Below are 15867 nucleotides of genomic sequence, written 5' to 3'. Positions count from 1 at the left end.
AACAAGTTCTTAGAAAATGTGGAGGAGAAAAATCACTCTCTTCAATTCCTTGGCTAAATTCTTCACAAATTTATCACAAAATTGATGAAAACAGAGAACCTTTCTCACCAAATGAAAGTGTGCTCCTCTTCTGTAGATTCCTAAGAAACTTTGAGTGTTGCTTAGAAAGGTGTTACTTTAGACTGAAGTGACAATTCCCTGGTTTTCTTCAAATCATTTCAGTGACCAATTTTTGTATCATTGATTGAATTAGCCATGAGGTCAGCCCATTTGTTCAGTCATTGAGGCCCTAAACAAAAGTTTTCAATCTCTTTCCTGCCTTAATACATCCAAAGAGTCAGGACTATACCCCCACCAGTCACAGTGGCTCACGATAGTCATGATTCTCAATAGGGAAGGGTGTCTGACTTGCAGTGCTCATCTGCCCTAAAGGAAACATGTTAGAACCTCGTAAGATGGAAAGGCAATTGTTTTTAGAAAAAATGTCCCTGTCCTCAGGTTATTATGCTATATATTCCTATCCTACCTTTAGAATCGTCACCCTGAATGCTGGACTAACATTTTTTTAGTTTTCCTCCTACAGACAACAACTCTATTTTGATGTTTCAGATTGCTCAGTCTTTGTCATGGTGAAGGTTTTTCCTAAATTGAGCGTTTATAAGCTGAATCTACACAAATCCTGGTAAACAAAAATCATTGTGTCAATCAACTAGTCCAGAACTACATGAAAGTCAGCATAATTGACCCAACTCACAGCTTTATTGTAAACATTACCTCGGGGTCAGAAAAATGAGTGCTCATGAGAAAGAACATGTTTCCTTTCCATAGCTTTCCTTACAGCACTTTTAATCTCCTTATTTCTAAGACTGTAGATGATGGGATTCACCATAGGGATCACCAGAGCATAGAACACTGACACCACCTTGTCCCGGTTTAAGGAGTAGCTGGAACTAGGTCTCATGTACATGAAGAGACCAGAACCATAGAAGAGGGTCACAGCAGTCAGGTGAGAGCCACAGGTGCTGAAGGCCTTGGTCCTACCTCTTGCTGAACTGATCTTCACGACAGCAGTAACGATGTAACCATAAGAGATGAGGATCACAAGGACAGATACCATTCCAACAACAACACCCACAATGAAGTTCACCACTTGGCTGGTGAAGGTATCAGAGCATGACAGAACCAGGACTGGAGGAAGGTCACAAAAGAAGTGGTTGATTAGGTTGGGCCCACAGAAATCATGCTGATAGACAGAATATGTTTCAATCAAAGAACTAAGGAATCCACCCACATAGGCCCCAGCCACCATCTTTAAACAAAGTGTATGGGATATGACAGCTGTGTAGAGCAACGGGTTGCAGATTGCAGCATACCGATCATATGCCATAGCTGCCAAAAGAAAGCATTCAGTCAGCCCCATTCCACAGAAGACAAAGTACTGCGTGGCACACCCAATGAAGGAAATGGTTTTCTTCTCTGTGATGATGCCAGAGAGCATCTTGGGAGTTGTGGAGGATACATAGCAGATAATCTAAGAAGGACAGGTTACTGAGAAAGAAGTACATGGGTGTGTGTAGGTGGGAGTCCATCCTGATAAGGATGATGAGGCTCATGTTCCAGGCTAGGGTCAGGAGGTAAATCCCCAGGAACAACACAAAATAGAAAATTTTCATTTGAGGATGGTCTGAAAATCCCAGGAGGATGAATTTTGTCACAATTGTGTTGTTCCTTCCTACAGCCATAGAACTGCATCCTTCATAAAGGAAAGAAGCAATCTTGTGATCAGTTAGATTTTGTTTGTCATTATTTGAATGGATGTTTTCTAGAAGGTCATATAAACAGTTAATACCAATAACGTCCTAGCCACCTGCTGGGCAAAGTCTTCTCGGAGGAAGTCGGCCTATGGTAGTCTCTTGGCACTATTTAAAATCTGTATGTTATATACTTCATTGACCAGAAAAGAATCCATCTAATAGAGCAGAGAGCAACTGGGAGTCAGTAATTTGAGTTTTGTCTGAAGCTCCATTCCTAACTCCTTGGAAACTGTGGAAAATTCACTTCATCTCTGCAGATCCTCATTGTCTCAATTGAAAATGGGAAGATTGAATCTAATGAGTCTCAATGTTCCTCTGGACTTGGGTTTCATATGGCTTTTTAGAATTCTGACTTCAAAATATAAACCCAAATTAACAATAAAGTTAGGAATTTCTTATATTTTATAAATCTTTAGTATAAGAGTCCCAAAAGGCACTAAACACAACAGGCTATAAGATTTCACATATTCCATTTTGAGGGAAGCAATTCAACCCATAACAAAACATTCTATTCTTTTAAAGTAAAACTAAGAGAAATGTGTATATATATATATATATATATATATATATATATATATATACACATATACATGCATGTTTAGAACTAGAATTTTTTTCTAATTATATAATTTTTTTATACAAGTCACTCAATAAAATGCATGAAAAGATCAAAAGTTGGACTAACTCATCAGTACCATTATGAGATAGAAGTGCTATGGACGTATCTCCATGGGGGGAGAGGGGAAGCAACACCAAAGTTGACTGAAATTGGGTGAGCCATGTGGTCAAGAACAAGCAAAAACCAGTATCTCCTGAAGAAGAAAAGCTGAACATGGTTCATTAGATATTTAAGGATAATAATTTCAGTATAAGCAAAGGACAACTTTGATGTCATCAGGCCAACCAGATTATCATTCTGAAGACATGAGGTAAGCCCATGAACATTTTGCATTAAGAAAGACAGGTCATTGCATTAATAAAGACCTCACTAGTGTAAGATCAAATGAGGAAATATAAATGGGTGTAAAAAGGTAGAAGTGCCCTAGAGAAGACCCGATGGTAAAATCAAAGTTGTTGATATTTTATCATTTTATAGAATTTGATTACACAGCACATTTACATCAAATTGCAATTATCTGATTGTGTTATTCATTCATCATATTAAACACTGTTCTACATGAAGAGGTGTTCAACATCACTAATCATCAGGGGAATGCTAATCAAAACCACAATGAGATACCACCTCACATCCTTTAGAATGGCTGTTAAAAAGACAAAAGATAGCAAGTGTTGGCAAGGATGTAGAGAAAATGGAGCGCTTGCATGTTGGTGGGATTGCAAATTGGTACAGGCGCTATGGAAAACAGTATGGAGGTTCTTCAGAAAATTAAAAATAGAACTACCATATCATCCAGCAACTCCACTCCTGGGTATATATCCAAAGGAAATGAAATCAGTATCTCAAAGAGCTATCTGCACTTCCATGTTCATTGCAACATTATTCACAATAGCCAAGATATGGAAACAACCTAAATGTCCATCAATGGGTAAATAGATAAACAAAATATGAGATAGATAGATGATGATACATGATAGGTAGATAGATAGATAGATAATGAAATATTGTTCCACCCTAAAAAATAAGACTGTCTTGTCATTTACAACAATGTAGATAAACCTGGAGGATATTATTCTAGTAAAATGTGCCAGACACAGAAAGACAAATTCTCCATGATCTAAAAAATCAAAATTCATAAAAGTAGAGAGTAGAATGGTAGTTTCCAGGGGAAGAGATCAGTAGGGGCAGGTGTGGGGAGAAGACAATGAGGAGATGTTGGTCAAAGAGTACAAAGTTCCAGTTATTCAAGATAATTAAGTTCTGGGGATCTAATGAACAGCATGGTGACAATAGTTAACATTACTGTATTGTATACTTGAAGTTTCCTAAGAGGACAGATCTTAAATTAAATTTTATAACCACACACACAAGGGTAACTATCTAGAGGTGATGGGTAAGTCACTTAGCTTGACTGCAGTGATCTTTTCACAATGTGTGCATATATACAAAATCATCAAGTTATACATCTTAAATATAAACAATTTCTATATGTTAAAGGGATCTCAATAAAACTGTTAAAATAAATAAATAGTGCTTCTAGCTTTGTGTTTTCTAAAATTTTAAATCTTCTCATAATCAGTCACTGATTGAGCACCCAAAACCAAGACCACTCTTCACTATGACATCAATCTGGTAATCCTACGGAAGAGGAAATGATGAGTTTGGTGTTTCTTATCTTAATAAAATCTTCCCTACCAGAATGTAAGCTACTCAAAGACAGGCAGAGAATTTTCTCTGTTGTATCTATCCTGAGTCCCTAGAACAGTGTATAGGACCCAGGTACAGAAAATATTTATATAAAAAAATGAATTTTTTTCACTGCTTATCCTGAGAGCTTAGCAGAGTGGCTTATAGTGAGTACTCAATTATAATAATAATATAATATAATTATATTATATATATAAGGCTTATTGAGTACCAAGTACTTATTGAGGGCTTATTGAGTACCAAGTACTGTTCTAGGGACTTGATTTATATTAACTCATTTATTCATTTCTGAAGGTGGGTAGAGTTACTCTGCCCTTTTACAGATAAAATGTGGAATAGGCTGTAAATTTATAACTGTCATGTGTTGGATGAATGAGATAGGAGGGAAGGAGTTGGACTTACTGAATTACTTTAGGAAGAAGTGTCCTGAGATCTCATGCTACAAGAGAAGAATTATTGATTGCTTTGATCCAATAACATCTTTTGCAAACTTCAGTTCATCTGCATTTCCACTGCTCTATGCGTGGTTTCTGATTCAGTCATTTTTTTATACTTTGACTTCATTCAAGTAGTAATATCTGTTTCTTGAATTCCTGCTCCTTTATTATGAAGTCTTCAACATGGCCTTTGGGAGCTCATTATTTTAATGGGCAGGTGTAGCCACACTCTTTCACCGTGTGGCTGCCTGTCACTCATTCCTGCATCCAAAGTAAAAGCCCAGTGATCATTAGAGCTAAACATTTCTGGTTAATTGTTCTCTGAGGTGACAAGGAAAGAGGCCAACCACCCATCACCAGAGTCTTATTTACAGTCCCCTGTCTTATTCTCTTCGGAGCTTTCCCTGATCTGGGTCCAGGAAGATTTCCTTTTGCTTTGATGGACAGCTTACCCTTCATTGGAAGTAAACTGCACACAAATAGATCAAGCCTTGTACTGACGTATAGTGTTTAAAAACACACATTTCCAACTGAAAGGGTTGAGTTCAAATTCTAGCTTTGTCCTTTTATCTACATAAACATGTATGAAGTTTTAAAATCTCTCAAATGTCAATTTCGTCACCTGAAAAACTGAGCAGAGAGCTTGTTCAAAGAAATAATATCTGAGAACTTCCCAAATCTGGGTAAGAAACTGGAATTACAAATAAATGAATCCTATAGAACCCCTAATTTCATCAATTCAAAAAGACCTTTTCCAAGGCATATAATATTAAAACTGGAAAAAGTCAATAACAAAGAAAAAATATTAAGAGCAGCAAGGCAGAGGAAAATAACCTACAAAGGAATCCCTATCAGGCTTTCAGCAGATTTCTCAACAGAAACATTGCAGGCTAGGAGAGACTAGAATGATATATTCAAAACACTGAAAGACAAAAATTTTCAGGCAAGAATACTCTATCCAGTGAAACTATCCCTCAGATACAATGGAGAAATAAAAGCTTTCCTAAATAAACAAAAGCTAAGGGAGTTCATTGCCACTAGGCCTTCCTTACAAGAAATGTTGAAAGGAGACCTCTCATCTAAAACTAAAAAGCAAAGGTTTACAAAATGTTGAGCAAGGAGAAAAATAGACAAGTAGAATCAGAAAACTGCAGCTCAATATCAAGATAGGTTAGTAAAAACTTAATTAAAACATAAAAGATAAAGGTAAGGAAAGCATCAAAAATATCTATAAACACTTCAATTTAGTCACAAATCCACAGCACAAAAAAGAATAATTTGTGACAACAATGACCAGAGGGGAAGAGGAAAGGGATGTAACCTACTTAGGCTAATGGAAACAAAAGGCTATCAGAAAATAGACTATCACATCTATGAGATCTTTAATCCTCATGGTAAGCCCTAAACAAAAATCAGAGCAGACCCACATTATAAATAAAGTGAAAACCTTCACAGGAAACCACAAAACTGAAATGGCAGTCAGAAATACAAGGAAAAAGAAACAATGGAAATATAGAACAACCAGAAAACAAGCATCAAAATGGCAAAATTAAGCCCTCATATATCAATAATCACTCTAAGAGTAAATGGATTGAGTTCACCACTCAAAAGACACAAAGTGGCTGGATGGATTAAAATAGAAGACCCAACATTACACTGCCTCCAGGAAACACATCTCAGCTCTAAAGACAAACACAGCCTCAGAGAGAAGGGATGGAATATGATACTCCAAGCAAATGGCAAACAAAAGAAAGTAGATGTTGCCATACTTATATCAGACAAATCAAACTTCAAGATAAAAAAGACAGTGAGAGACAAAGAGGAGCAGTATATAATGATAAAAGAAACATTCCATCAAGAGGACATAACACTTATGAATATGTATGCACCTAACACAGGAGCACCAAAGTAAATAAAGCTACTATTAATAGACATAAAGGGAGAAATGGGCTATAACACAATAATAGTAGGGGACCTCAAACCTCACTTACATGAATGGATAAATCATCAAGGCAGAAAGTCAACAATGAAACAGTGGCCTTAAATGAGACACTAGACCAGATGGCCTTAATAGATATATAAAGAAAATGACATTGAAAAACAGCAGAATACACATTCTTCTCAAGTGCACGTGGAATATTCTCAAGGACAGACCATATGTTGGGAAACAGGGGAAACTTCAATAAATTTAAGAATATTGAAATCATATCATGCTGATCACAATGCTATGAAATGAGAAATCAAGTACAAGAAACAGACTGGGAAATTCACATTATGTGAAGTCTAAGCAACATGCTACCGAACAACCATTGCATCAACGAAGAAATCGAAGGAGAAATTTTTTAAAAAGTACCTGGAAAATGAAACACAACATACAAACTCTTATGAGATGCAGTAAAAGGGGTCCTAAGAGCATCCTAGGAGATAGCAATACAGGCCTACCCCAACAAATGAGAAAAATCTCAAACAAGTAATCTTAAACTACATCTAACAGAACTTGGAAAACAAGAACATACAAAGCCAAAAGTCAGCAGAATGATGGCAATAATAAAAATTAGACTAGAAATAAATGAAATAAAGACTAAAAGAAAAAAGATCAACGAAACTAAGAGTGGATCTTTGAGTAGATAAATAAAATTGACAAACTCTTAGCCAGACTCACTAAGAAAAAGAGAGAAGTCTCAAATAAATAAAATTAAAATTGAATGAGGAGATATTTTAGTGAAAACCACAGAAATACAAAGGACTATAAAAGAACACTATAAAAAAACTATATGCCAAAAGATTGGAAAACCTAGAAGTAATGGATGCATACTTAGACTCATACAACCTCCCAAAACTGAATCAAAAATAAATAGAGAATCTGAATAGACCAATCACAAGGAAAAACATCAAAATAGGAATCAAACACTTCTTAAAAAACTAAGGCCATGATCAGATGGCATCTCTGAAGAATTCTACCAAACATTCAAAGATTTAATACATATCCTTCTCAAACTATTCCAAAAAACTGAAGAAGATGCAGCACTTTCTGATTCATTCTATGAGGCTAACATTACCCTGATACCAAAACCAGATAAGGACAACACAAAGAAGGAAAATTACAGGCCAATATCACCGATGAACGCACATGTAACATTCCTCAACAAAATATTGGAAATAAAATAGAGCAATATATTAAAAGGATCATACACCATGATCAAGTGGGATTTATACCAGGGATGCAAGGATGGTTCAACATCTGCAAATCAATCAATGTGATACACCACATTAATAAAATGAGGAAGAAAAATCACATGATCATCTACATAGACGCTGAGAAAGCATTTGATAAGATCCAACATCCATTTACCATAAAAACTCAATAAAATGGGTTTAGAAAGAAACTCCCTCAACATAATAAAGGCCATATAGGACAAACCCACAGCCAACATCAAACTTAATGGTGAAAAACTGAAAGCCATTCCTCTGAGAACAGGAACAAGACAAGGGTGCCCACTCTCACCACTCCTATTCAACATAGTACTGGAGGTTTTTGCCAGAGCAATTAGGCAAGAAAAATAAATAAAACGGAGTAAAATTAAAAAGGAAGAAGCCAAATTCTAGGTGTTTGTGATCAATGTGATTCTATATATAGAAAACCCTAAAAAATCTACCAGAAAGGTATTAGACATAATCCAAAGCTACAGCAAAGTTGCAGGTACAAAATCAACTTATAAAAATCAGTTGCATGGGGGCTGGCCCCATGGCCGAGTGGTTAAGTTCGCGCGCTCCACTGCAGGCGGCCCAGTGTTTCGTTGGTTCGAATCCTGGGCTCAGACATGGCACTGCTCATCAAACCACGCTGAGGCAGCGTCCCACATGCCACAACTAGAAGGACCCACAACGAAGAATATACAACTATGTACCGGGGGGCTTTGGGGAGAAAAAGGAAAAAATAAAATCTTAAAAAAAAAAAATCAGTTGCATGTCTATACACTAATAGTGAACTAGCAGAAATAGAACTCAAGAATACAATCACATTTACAATTGCAACAGAAGAATAAAACCTCTAAGAATAAATTTACTCAAGGAGATGAAAGACCTATAAGCTGAAAACTATAAGACATTAGTGAAAGAAACTGGAGAGAGATAAAGAAATGGAAAGATATTCCATGCTCATGGATTGGAAGAATAAACATAGTTAAAATGTCCATATTACCTAAAGCAATCTACACATTCAATGAAATCCCAATCAGAATCTCAATGACACACTTCATGAAAGTAGAACAAAGAATCCTAAAATTTATATGGAACAACAAAAGACCACAAACAACCATAGCTATTCTGAGAAAAAAGAATCAAACTGAAGGCATCACAATCCCTGACTTCAAAATATACTACAGAGCTATAGTACTCAAAACAGCATGGTACTGATACAGAAACACACACACACACAGATGAATGGAACTGAATTGAGAGCACAGAAATAAAACCGCACATCAACAGACAGCAAATCTTCAGCAAAGGAAGCAAGAACATACAATGGAGAAAGGAATGTATCTTCAAAAAATGGTGTTGGGGAAACTGGACAGCCACTTTCAAAAGTATGAAACTAAACCATTATCTCACACCATCCACAAAAATTAACTTTACATGGACTAAAAATTCTAATGTAACACTTGAAACCATAAAACTCCTAGAAGAAAATGTAGGTAGTACACTCTTCGACATTGGTCTTAGCAGCATGTTTTCAAATATCATGTCTACTCAGGCAAGGGAAACAAAAGGAAAAATAAACAAACGTCATTATATCAGACTAAAAAGCTTCTGCAAGGCAAAGGAAACCATTAATGAAATGAAAAGACAACCCACCAACTGGAAGAAAATATTTGCAAATCATATATCTGACAAGGGGTTAATTCCCAAAATATATAAAGAACTGATACATCTCAACAACAAAAACACAAACAACCTGATCAAGAAATGGGCAGAAGATTTTTTTTTCTGAGGCAGATTAGCCCTGAGTTAACTACTACCAGTCCTCCTCTTTTTTGCTGAGGAAGCCTGGCCCTGAGCTAACATCGTGCCCATCTTCCTCTACTTTATATGTGGGACACCCACCACAGCATGGGGTGCCAAGCAGTGCCATGTCTGCACCCGGGATCCAAACCAGGGAACCCCGGGCCACCGAGAAGCGGAAGGTGTGAACCTAACCGCTGCGCCACTGGGCCTGCCCAAGAAATGGGCAGAAGATATGAACAGATATTTTTCCAAAGAAGATATACAGATGGGCAGCAGGCACATGATAATATATTCAACATCACTAGTTAATAGGGAAATACAAATAAAAATTACAGTGAGATATCACCTTATACCAATCACAATGGCTATAATTACCAAGACAAAAAATAACAAAGTTTGGAGAGGATGTAGGGAAAAGGGAACCCTCATATACTGCTATTGGGAATGCAAACTCCTGCAGGCACTATGGAAAACAGTAAGGAGATTTCTCAAAAAATTAAAAATAGAAATACCATGTGATCAAGTTGTCCCACTACTGGGTATTTATCCAAATAATATGAAATAAACAGTCCAAAGAGATTTATGCACCCCTATGTTCATTGCAGCATTATTCACAATAGCCAAGATTTGGAAGCAACCCAAGTGCCCATTGACTTATGAATGAATAAAGAACATGTGATGTATACATCACATTGAATACTACTCAGCCATAAAAAAGATAAAATTGTCCCATTTTCAAGAACAAGTATGGATCTTGAGGCTATTATGTTAAGCAAAATAAACCAGACAGAGTGAGACAAATACTGTATGATTTCACTCATATATGGAAGATAAACAAACACATGGACAAAGAGAACAGGTTAGTGGTTACACAGAGGGGAAGGGGGTCGGAGGTGGGTGAAAGGGGTAGAGGGGCACATATGTATGGTGACATAAAAACTAGACTATTGGTGGTGAGCATGATGCAGTCTATACAGAAATTTATATAAAATAATGTATTTCTGAAATTATACAATGTAATAAACCAGTATGACGTCAACAGAATGAAAAAATAAATAAATGAAAAATAACAGTAATAACTGGGAAGCAGTTAAGAGGAGAAGTGGGAGAAAGTACTAATTCATTTTTTATTTCAAAGAGTCAATTCCGGCTGATTAAATTGAAATACGTAGTTTTTCAATAATTACTCCAAGTACTCAAAGTGAAAGATAAGATCGTCAGACTAGTTAAAAACAACAAACCCAACTATACGTTACTAATGGAACATGATTTAAATATAAGAACACAGAAAGATTGAAAACAAAAGGACAGAGGTATCACACAATTAACCCAAAAAATCTGCTGTAGCTTTCCCAATGTTACAGAGCAAACTTTAAGATAAGAAACATTACTAGAAATAAAAAGGTTATCTCAAACAGGAAGCTATAATCTCAAATTTGTATGCACTCAATAGCAGAGTTTCGAAATACAAGCAAAACTGTTAAAAAAGAATAATTAGGAAATTATAAGTACTGATTCCTAAATAAAATGAAAATATCCTTAACCATTGATATAGTGAAAATTGCAGGAAATTTTTCAAATAATTGTTTATGCAAAAAAAGCACAAAATTTTCCCTGCTTATCAAGGTATTTGAAGATACATATGAATCAACACCATCTTGAGTATGAATTTTCCAAGAAGCCTTTGAATGTTGCTCTGACTAAATGTCCATTCATCTGAATGTCTCTTGGGAACTCTCAAAGGGAGAATCTCAAAGGAAAAGAATCAGATTGTATTCGTCTGGTTTCAGAACAATGATGCCGTCTCAGAAGAGAGAGGTGATTCTGGAAAGAGCCATTTTTCTATCACTCAAATCATCCTTCAGCCCAGCCCAAAATTCATTCCTGAGTTCTGGCACAAGACGCATCGAAAAAGAATAGTGGAAAGAAAAAGAAATGGAAAAAGAGTGTTGACTAATACTTAATGGGGCATTGAAAGTGAAAGTAGTTTGGATGGCATCAGGTGATGATCCTCTCAGAGCAGATATCTGTGTCTTCAACGCCAGCATTTCAGCTTTGGCACTAATGTTGGTTTACATCATAGTTAGTGGTGTGGCAGGTATCCTCAGGAAACACCACCATGATCCAGACCAGGAAGGAAAGAAAATAGTAGGTAGCACAATGATAGATTGTTGTACAAACGCATGTGAGACTCTCTGCTGAAGAGTCACAGGCATAGGAATGTGAATGAATCTAGATGAGAAGAAACTCTGGAAAATTTGTTTGTTCATTGTTTTCTGATCATGTTTTAATCCCCCAGCTGATTTTAGCAGGAGCACTGGTTTTGTATAGCATTGTTGATTTAAACTCTGAGAGAAGTGGAAATGGCATAAACAAAATGTGTAGAGGGTGAAAAACAGAGGACCAGTGAGAGTGTGGGGAAGGAAAAATCCTTGAAGAAAACAATTACCTTGTCATTCTTTGCGTTCATTCTGTTCCCCCAACACACACAAACACACAAACACACACACACACACACGAGTGTGCATGGGCAAATCAAAACCACACTAAGATATCACTTCACATCTGTAAGGATGGCTATTAGTAAAAAGACAAAAGATGAAAAGCGTTGGCGAGAATGTAGAAAAAAGAGACCCCTGTGTACTGCTGCTGTGAATGTAAATTAGTGCAGCCAACATGGAAAACATTATGGAGGTTTCTCAAAAATTAAAAATAGAACTTCCATATGATCTAGCAATCTCACTTCTTGTTATATATCCAAGGAAAATGAAATCAGTGTGTTCAAGAGGTATCTGCACTTCCAAGTTCATTTCAGCATTGTTCACAATAGCCAAGATGTGAAAACAACCTAAACATCCATTGGCAGATGGGCAGATAAGAAAATATGGTATATAGAGATATAAAGACATATTATTCAGTCTTAAAAAGAAAAAAATCTTTTCATTTGCAAGAACGTAGATGAACCTGGAGGACGTTATGCTAAGTGAAATAAGTCAGACACAGAAAGACAAATATTCCATGGCCTCATTCAAATGTGGAATCCAAGATAGTCAGATTCATGGAAGTTGAGAGTAGAATGGTGGTTACTAGATGCGAGGTGGAGTGAAAATGGGGAGATACCAGTCAAAGGGTAGAAAGTTTCAGTCACACAAGATGAATAAGTTCTAAAGATCTAATGCACAACATAGTGACTACAGTTAACAATACTGTATTGTATACTTCACATTTGGTAGGAGGGTAGCCCTTAAGCATTCTTATAACAAAGAAGAAAGGAAGAGAGGAAGGAGGAAAGGAAGGAAAGAAGGAAGGAAACAGAAACTATGTGAGGTAATGAATATGTTAATTAGCTTGATTGTGATCATTTCACAATGTATATCAAAATATTGCATTGTATACCTTAAATATGTAAAATTTCTATTTGTCCATTATACCTCAATAAAGTTGAAAAAAGAATAAGTTAAGCAATGCCACAAAACAAAAGATTAATATCTAAAAAGTAAATGTATTTCTGCATACTCATAACGAGCAATTGGTAATTGAAACTTTTAAATGTATCATTTACATTCTCACCAAAAAACGACATGAAATACTTAGGTATAAATCTAACAAAGTCTGTACGAAAAAGGCTACAAAACACTCATGAAAGAAATCAAATATCTAAGTATATTGAGGCATATATCATGTTTATTTATTAGAATACTCAATGTAGGAAGATATTAATTCCCGCAAATTGATCTCTAGACTCAATGCATTTCAAACCAAAATCTCAGCAGCATTTTCTGTAGACATTTTCAAGCTGATTCTAAAATTTACATGGAAAGACAAAGGAACTAGAAGAGCCAAAATAATTTTTATACAGAAGAGCAAAGTTGGATGACTCACATTAGCTGTTTTTAAGATTTATTCTAAAGCAAAGGCAATTGAGAAAGTATTGTATTGGAGAAAGGATAAATATAGTATAGATCAATGGGACAGAATAGAGAGTACAGAAATAGACTCACATGTTTATGATCAATTGGTTTCCATCAAAGATGCAAAAAACAATTCAATATAGAAAAGATATTCTTTTCCACAATGCTGGACATTTGGATATCCATGTGTCAAAATGTGAAACACAATCCATTTCTCACACCATAACTCAAAACGGATCTTACAACTAAATGTAAAATCTAAACTACAAATTTCCAGAAGAAACACAGGAGAAAGTCTTTATGACTTTGGGTTAGGCAAAAATTTCCAAGATACAATACCAAAAGCACAATCCCATCAAAGAAAAAAGTGACAAATCAGCTATCAAAAGTAATTTCTTCTGCTCTTGAACGGCATTATTAAAAGAAAGAAAGACAAGCTATGGACTGTAAGAAAATATTTGTAAATCATATATTTGGTAAAGTACTTGTCCAGAAAAAAGAATCCTCAAAACTCAATATTTCTTTTAAAAAATAACCAAATAAAAAAATGGACAAAACATTTGAACATGTAGTTCAGCAAAACACATGTGTAATGAACATATGATACTCAACATCACGATTTGTCAGGAAAATGCAAGTTAAAACTGAAATGAAATCCCACATAGACCTAGTAGAACAGCAAAATAAAAAACAAAAAATTCTGGGTCTGGCCCAGTGGCACAGCAGTTAAGTGCGCCCATTCCGCTTCGGCAGCCGGGGGTTCGCCGGCTCGGATCCCGGGTGTGGACATGGCACCACTTGGCAAGTCATGCTGTGGTAGGCGTCCCACATATAAAGTAGAGGAAGATGGGCATGCATGATAGCTCAGGTCCAGTCTTCCTCACATAAGAGGAGGATTGCCAGTAGATGTTAGCTCAAGGCTAATCTTCCTCAAAGATAAATAATAAATAAATAAATAAATAAATAAATAATTCTGACAATGCCGAAAGGTGGAAAGGATACAGAACAACTGATTCTCTCATGCATTTCTAATAAAAATGAAAAATGAGGCATCCACTTTGGAAAACATTTTGGTAGTTTCTCATCAAATTAAGCATGAAGTTACTATATGACCCAGCAATTTCACTTCTAGATGTATACCCAAGTGAAATGAAAACCTGTGTTCCCAAGAAAATCTGTATCAAAATGTTAATAGCAGCTTTATTCACCATGGCCCATAAGTGAAAACCATCCAAATGTCCTTCAACTGCAGAATAATTAAACAAATTGTCTTACATTCGCACAATGGAATGCTACTTAGCAATAAAAAGGAATGGGATACTGATACACACAACAATACGAGTGAATCACGAATGCAAGATGCTAGATGAAAAAAGCCAGACTCAGACTGTATAAGTCCTGCTGCCCAATATATTAACTTTGTCCACCTTGTCTCTGGAGGTTCAGCACCACCATTTGCCTGTACAAAAAAATCAAGACATCTTCTCAATGACAGCATCTTTCACTGTCATTCTACATGCTAATTTTCACAGATGCTGGTTCTCCCCCTTCTGTTGTTCCTCCATGCCTGAATGACGGGACTTCCCTCTCAACCCTCTAGATAGACGTGGTTGGGGAGGGATTAGCATGTAGATCACACATGATAAACCTACTTTAAAATTTCTATCTCCCTAAAACATTGGATTCTTTCCTTTGTACTGAGCCACAGTCCAGAGTATGTGAATACATTTTACCCAACCTAATGCTATAGTCTGTCTTTCTTGCTAACACATTTAGAACCCATTCTACATATGTTCCCCCAGGATTTTTCCAAAATAACTCAATATCTTTCAAGCTTGGGAAAAATAATCTCTTCTCAAAAGTCATACGTTTTACTTGTCCTCCTGGAGCATGCTGATATTTGAATCTAATTATGATCTGGCAGCAATGAAGGCTGGTTTGGTGGGGCTTAATGTGGACAGGCATCCCCTTGCAAGGCAATGCTTCACACGAGGCTAATAAATACTTATTGCAAAAAGGAAGGCTAGTCTCTTCAGACAGATTAAAAGGGACTATTCTCATGGCTAGAAAGGCTCAGGATAATTTAGGAGTTCAAGATTATCACCTTCCTTAGAGCCTACTGAAGTATCCCCAATCCAAATTTCAGGGTCTTCCTCCTTTTCAAACATGTCATAACTTTAATTTAAGAGGCTTTGCGATCTGCACAATTAAGTTTGCATCTGATTTTAAGTCTTATCGACCTTGAATCTACAAGAAATAAAATATTTATTTTAGAGCCTTTATAGAGGCTTTCTGGTTGTCTTGGAGGTGAGCTGAGAGTTTAAAACCCCAAGCTTGTCACTTTCTTTATGAAAGCTCTTCAGTGGAGTCAGAAA

The 15867-nt window shown here is 36.2% G+C and overlaps 1 protein-coding gene across 1 annotated transcript; it reads right to left on the bottom strand.

Annotated features, from left to right (window-relative positions):
* Positions 1-781: 781 nt before the first annotated feature.
* LOC106846466 (olfactory receptor 5A2) lies at positions 782-1742 on the bottom strand. The gene is given in 2 exon segments (XM_014865272.2): positions 782-1528; positions 1530-1742. Coding segments are annotated over 2 exon segments (960 nt in total).
* Positions 1743-15867: the final 14125 nt, after the last annotated feature.

The sequence above is a fragment of the Equus asinus genome, chromosome 17 (genome assembly GCF_041296235.1).
Source record: "Equus asinus isolate D_3611 breed Donkey chromosome 17, EquAss-T2T_v2, whole genome shotgun sequence".
Lineage (NCBI taxonomy): Eukaryota > Metazoa > Chordata > Mammalia > Perissodactyla > Equidae > Equus > Equus asinus.
Note: the sequence above shows the minus strand (reverse complement) of the source record. Positions and strands in the feature narration are given on the sequence as shown.